This window comes from Ictalurus furcatus, chromosome 2, assembly GCF_023375685.1.
Source record: "Ictalurus furcatus strain D&B chromosome 2, Billie_1.0, whole genome shotgun sequence".
NCBI lineage: Eukaryota > Metazoa > Chordata > Actinopteri > Siluriformes > Ictaluridae > Ictalurus > Ictalurus furcatus.
This window is the reverse complement of record NC_071256.1, coordinates 22,273,197-22,279,211: the sequence shown is the minus strand read 5'-3', so window position 1 is coordinate 22,279,211 and position 6,015 is coordinate 22,273,197. Positions and strand designations below refer to the sequence as shown.

Genomic DNA, 6,015 nt, shown 5'->3' with positions numbered 1-6,015 from the left:
TTTACAGTTAAAGTAATCTCTGGTTCCAGAGCATTTGTAAACCCCTGTTTTAAATTTGTTTTAATGTCTTATAACAAATCAAATTATACTTACCATGACTACAATTGTCAGTTATAACTGGAATCTCTCTTTGTTGTGTCTGTTTCTGATCTTTTTGATTGTGAAGAAAAAGACTTGTGTAAAGACCACAAAACTAATGTCTGTATAAATGAGTAATAATAATAAAAATAGTCGACCAATGTGGTAAATTTGCTCCTATTTACACGTAGTCTACTGATGCCAAACGATGTTTGCTTGTGTTTAGGGAGTTGAGGAAGCTTCACACTGAAGTTTCAGAGGGACGTTAGCATCGTCCAGAGGAGTAGGAGTTTTTAAACTCATGTCTCCCCCTGTTGGTGATACTAAAAGTGTTTTAGCAGCCTTTAGCAACATGGAACTTCATACACAATGATAACGGGAGCAGTCAGTATATTAGGATTACTTATCAATGTGTATATATATATATATATATATATATATATATATATATATATATATATATATATATATATATATATTTCTTTCCTGTATCCACTGAGTGGTTATTGTAAAATGCATGAGTATGAGACAAACTAGCAACTAAAAAAAGAGAAACTATAAAACAGCCAGTTAGGTGAACCAAATATGACTGCTGGTGTGTAGCCTTGAATTAGATGTAGATGTGCAAAGCCATAAAATTAAAGAATACTCAGTGCAAATAAGTTTGGTTTACCCCTGACAACACCTGTCTAAGACTAAAGTTAACTTTTCTTGATGTATACAGTTATACATAATCTAGCTCATAGTGCATCCATAATGTAAATTAAATGGTAGCTAGGCCTATATAGCACATGTAGAGATTATTAATAATAAATGTAGCAGTGCGTTACTTTTTTTTTTTTTTCTTCAACTTTAATGATACCATTTGAAGTTCTTAAGATTTCGTTTTGCTGTTTCGGTCCGTGCACACACACACACACACACACACACACACAAAGAGTAGGATTGGAAGGAGGTGGGGGAGGGGGGGGGGCTCATGTTCCGTCTCCGCCTCTCCAATGCGGTTCTCTATAAAATCACGCGCAGCAGTGTGTTCATTACATCTCCACCACTCCAACTCCTGAGCTCAGAGTAAAGGAGCGGGATTCTTCACTAATCGCCGGTCCAAGTCTTAAGAAAGTTTCAGTAGCGCTCGGACCTGATCGCACGCTGATGGACTTGTGACCAACTTTGACAGCAAGTTTACCCAACCATTTTTTGCACGCTCTGTGCAGGATTTCTTAGTCCGAAAAACTTTTCTTGTTCAATTTTTTTTTTTAAATTCTCTCTCGTATGAATCTCCTCGAGTCGTACGTGAAGATGACCGACGAGCAGGACAAATGTCTCTCCGACGCGCCGAGTCCGAGCATGTCGGAAGACTCTGTAGCTTCCCCGTGTCCGTCCGGTTCGAGCTCCGACACCGAGAACACGCGGCCACCTTCCGAGAATCGGCTCAAGAAGGACGAAGAGGATGAAAGCAAGTTCCCTGTGTGCATCCGCGACGCCGTGTCACAGGTGCTGAAAGGCTACGACTGGACGCTCGTGCCCATGCCGGTGCGCGTGAACGGCTCGGGGAAGAACAAGCCGCACGTGAAGCGGCCCATGAACGCGTTTATGGTGTGGGCGCAGGCGGCGCGCAGAAAGCTGGCTGATCAGTACCCTCACCTTCATAACGCCGAACTCAGCAAAACCCTTGGCAAACTCTGGCGGTAAGCTTTTCTTATGCATTGCACATTTGGTTTATGCGCCGTTTCGTTGCACGTGAATAAATCTGAAGTAACAACTTAATACTTTTAATACTTATTAAAGTTTAATACTCATTGAGTTCATTCTTATTTTTTTTAACGTCATGTTAAGTAGAGTATCAGAAATGTTCATGATGATGATGTTGATGATGATGATGATGAGTATTATTATTATTATTATTATTATTATTATTATTATTATTATTATTAACCTATTATTTATATTTCAGTGATCAACCCATAAATAAAGCCTATACACTCATAGGCAAAAGTTTTAAATAGCAAAATGGTGATATAATTTATTATTATAATGTGATCAAATAAAGCAGCAGTAACATTATTTAATAATAATAATAATAATAATAATAATAATAACATCAACAACAACAACAATAATAATAATAATAACAACAACTCTGCTTCTCCATGTCTCGAAAGTAGAGTGGGTAATGTAAACAGCAAAAATATAAGAAAGACTAAGAAGAGGAAAACTGTCTAAAGGGTTTACTTTCTTAATTACTTACTTACTTTTTCAGGCTGCTGAATGAAGGGGAGAAGCGGCCGTTTGTGGAGGAGGCTGAGAGATTGCGAGTACAGCATAAGAAAGATCATCCAGACTACAAATACCAGCCACGGCGGCGGAAGAGTGTGAAGAGCGGCCAGGGAGAAACCGATGATACCGAACACACACACATTTCCCCCAACGCCATCTTTAAAGCCCTACAGAGAGCCGACTCTCCTGCGTCCAGTATGGGCGAGGTACACTCTCCCGGAGACCACTCAGGTGAGGAATAAACAAAAACAGCCGACATGCCTTTCCAACACATGCTGAATCTATTCCAGTCATTATAGTAATGTTTATGTACATACAAACTTATAGTCTATATGTGAAGCATGATGCATTGTAGAACAACACTGTGTTTATATATATAAGCAACTCATCACTCTTTTTAAATGTCAGTTCAGATTTTTCGCTTCAAAGTGACATAATACTAAAACTAATCAACCTAAAGCAAGGGGAACATTATGCTAAGACACTGTCCCTAAAATACTTTAAAACACAAACTGGCTTTAAAATATAATGTGAATTTTATAGCAATTCATCCAAAACATCAGTATATGCTATCGTTTCATAAACAATATATTCTAAAGGATTGTCTGTACTTGGTATCAACTGTTTCACAGTAATGTTTATGAACCGGGATTAAAACCAAATGATGCTTGTTTATAGTGTGATGATCACCATTTTAAAACATTGGGCAATTGTAAATGAAATAAAGCTGTTAAAGTTTACAGAAGGATGATGCAAACTTTCTAATTCTCTTTACTTTAGTAGTTTGTCGTTGCTCAAAAATCTCCAGTGTGAATGTTAAATGATGGTATGATTGCGACTAATCCCAAAGGCGAACAAGATTCTTTTTCTTCTAAATCATATCACCAGTTCCTTAATTTCTTAATTTTTATAGTTATTTGCAGTCTAGTAGCATACAGAACAAAAGCGCTAGGTAGTTAACCCTGTCTTTATTCCTTAAAACAGGTCAGTCTCAGGGCCCTCCAACTCCCCCCACGACTCCCAAAACAGATGTTCCGGGTGTGAAACCGGACCTGAAGCGAGAGGGACGTCCACTTCCCGAGGGAACGGGTCGCCAGCTCAACATTGACTTCCGTGATGTGGACATCGGTGAGCTGAGCACTGATGTCATCTCCAACATGGAGGCATTCGATGTGAACGAGTTTGACCAGTACTTGCCAACTCATGGGGCCCAGGCCTACTCCTCATCTGGGTATGGTATGGGCCAGACGGCAGGCACCAGCGGGCATGGCTGGATGAGCAAACAGCAGCCACAGCAGCAGCCTCAGCAACACTCTCTGACCTCGCTTGGCGCAGCTGGCGAGCAGGGTCAGGCCCAGCAGCGTCCAGCACACATCAAGACAGAGCAGCTCAGCCCGAGCCACTACAGTGAGCAGAGCCAGGGTTCACCCCAGCATGTGGCATACGGTTCCTTCAACCTACAGCATTACACTGCCACCACCTCCACGTACCCATCCATTGCGCGCACTCAGTATGATTACAGCGACCACCAGGGCAGTGCTGCCTCTTACTACAACCAGGGTTCAGGCCTCTACTCCACATTTAGCTACATGAGTCCTGCCCAGAGGCCCATGTACACTCCTGTCGCTGATGCTAGTGGTGTTCCAAATGTGCCTCAGACCCACAGTCCCCATTGGGAACAGCAACCAGTATATACACAGCTTTCCCGGCCTTAAATGACAGAAAAAATGAGAATAAGCGAGTGAGAGGGGCGAGAGCACAGACTAAACTATTAGCACCACCATATCCATAAGACATTGCTCATACGCAGAGGCCTCAGAGGACCTGTTGTCCACTCCCTGCACCAGCAAACACAGAAAACAAACAAAACAAGCAGGACTGTTTTTTTAAAGTAATGAAAATATCAAAACGGCTCCCGACAGTGCCTTTTTAAAAGCTCTAAGTTGCGACTATATTTTTCTAGTTATGATGAAAAAGAAACTCGCTTGAAAAGAGAGGAATCCTCTATGAGGACATATTCATTATAATATTTGTTAGTATGTACTGTGTATGTATTATCTCTTTTTGCTGTTTTCAGGTTGTTCTGGGGTTTTTGTACATTTAGAGAGGATGCGAGAGGTCTTTACTTCTCACCAATGTATTTTTGTAAAGTCAACACTTCGCTTGTCGTTCCTCTGTACACGTTTTATTGTGATTCCCATGGTCTTTTAAAATTGGGCAAAGCTGACATGAAATTGTTGGAAAATCTTTGTTTCCTGTCTGTGTTTTAACATATCTGCAGTCATTGCATTAGAAATGCCATACAAAGTGCCATTTAGTTGTACATGAGGCTTTTATTTTATCCAAGATACAAGTCTGTCTGTGTGCCATCAGTGCCTGGTTAAGCAGTGTAGAGATCCGCAGTGCCTCAATAGCCATCGCTCACCTCGCTCTTCTGAAGAGATGTCTGAAGAGGACCAGGAAGTACCCTTTTGACCCGAGACTTCCCTAGAGGTCTCTGCTGATCATTTGCTCATTCATCTGCCACCACCATCAAGTCTTGACCTTTTTAATTTATTAATTAGTAATAACTTTATTTGAAAGTAATAATTATTTGCATTTGATTTTTTTTATACTTCACCTCTGTTTGACTAATTTGAGATGAAATCCTACCACCCCTGGGATCACAGTTTAGTTGCAGTGCAAATTTTAACCGTCTTGTTTTTATTTATCATTTGTAAATGTTTCCATTTATATGTTCTTAATTAGTTGTGCACAGATGTCTTTTAATTGTGATAAAACTTGATCAAAACAGAAACAACTGGAAGTTTTTTATTTTTTATTTTTCAAATAATTCTAATAAATATGGATTACTGGAGGCCTCGGCCACATTGTAAAGACATTATTCTTTAATGATTCACCAGCATAAGTTTTTGTTAAAGTTTATTCCTTATTCCTTTTTTTTTCTTTTTTTTTTGTTGCATATTTTAGATCTCATGACATTCTTTAATGCAATGATTTTTTTAAAAAACACCATTGTCTTAAGAAAGGCTTATATTTTGTATCATACCATTTGCAATAAAAAAAAAAACATATAGAAAATAAATCCAAAATGTTTGCTATGGCTTGATTCAGCTTTTTGGGGGGTGGGAGGAGATGAATTTGACCTTAATACAATTATTATTATGAACAGTTATTATTGTTTGATTTTAACACAGTCTCCCTTATCAGTTATACACATCAGAATATTTCATAAGCACTAAATAGTAGACTCTCAAAAGCAAAGCAGAAAAATAGCAACATCCAGACCAAATAGAAAAGTAAAATCATCAGCAGATTCTTTTGTTTAAATTAACATAATCGTTACAATAACTAAATCTCAACACAGAATCCATCTAAGATGCATAAAAAGCACAGATGCTTTAAACGAGCATTTGGTGTGAGACAGACCATGAGCTCACACTTCATTACCGAGCACTATTTTCATAATGAATAAGGCCTAGCTTTCCTTGACAACAATACCCCACTGCTTAAAGAAATAAACAGACAGCAGGATGCTGTGTATTTATTGTGAGGTCTCAGATAATCACAAAAACCTTGATAAATCACAGATTATACAAACACAATCAAAGTTTGATTTGGAAATGGTTGAAATTGCGATGGGAGTAGGACTGGGACTGA

At 39.0% G+C, this 6,015-nt stretch overlaps 1 protein-coding gene across 1 annotated transcript; it reads left to right on the top strand.

Moving 5' to 3' along the window:
- Positions 1 to 1,049: 1,049 nt before the first annotated feature.
- On the top strand, positions 1,050 to 5,180 carry LOC128625191 (transcription factor Sox-9-A-like). Its single transcript, XM_053653331.1, has 3 exons — positions 1,050 to 1,766; positions 2,339 to 2,586; positions 3,340 to 5,180. Exons 1-3 carry the CDS (start codon positions 1,351 to 1,353, stop codon positions 4,068 to 4,070), a joined length of 1,395 nt encoding a protein of 464 aa, XP_053509306.1. The 5' UTR covers positions 1,050 to 1,350; the 3' UTR covers positions 4,071 to 5,180.
- The last annotated feature ends 835 nt before the right edge of the window (positions 5,181 to 6,015 follow it).

What these genes read in the sequence shown, in the direction of transcription:
- LOC128625191 (XM_053653331.1), top strand. Translation starts at nt 1,351, where the DNA reads ATGAATCTCCTCGAGTCGTACGTGAAGATGACCGACGAGCAGGACAAA. An exon ending in ACCCTTGGCAAACTCTGGCG is followed by an intron (nt 1,767 to 2,338) that starts GTAAGCTTTTCT and finishes TTACTTTTTCAG; the next exon opens with GCTGCTGAATGAAGGGGAGA. An exon ending in CTCTCCCGGAGACCACTCAG is followed by an intron (nt 2,587 to 3,339) that starts GTGAGGAATAAA and finishes TCCTTAAAACAG; the next exon opens with GTCAGTCTCAGGGCCCTCCA.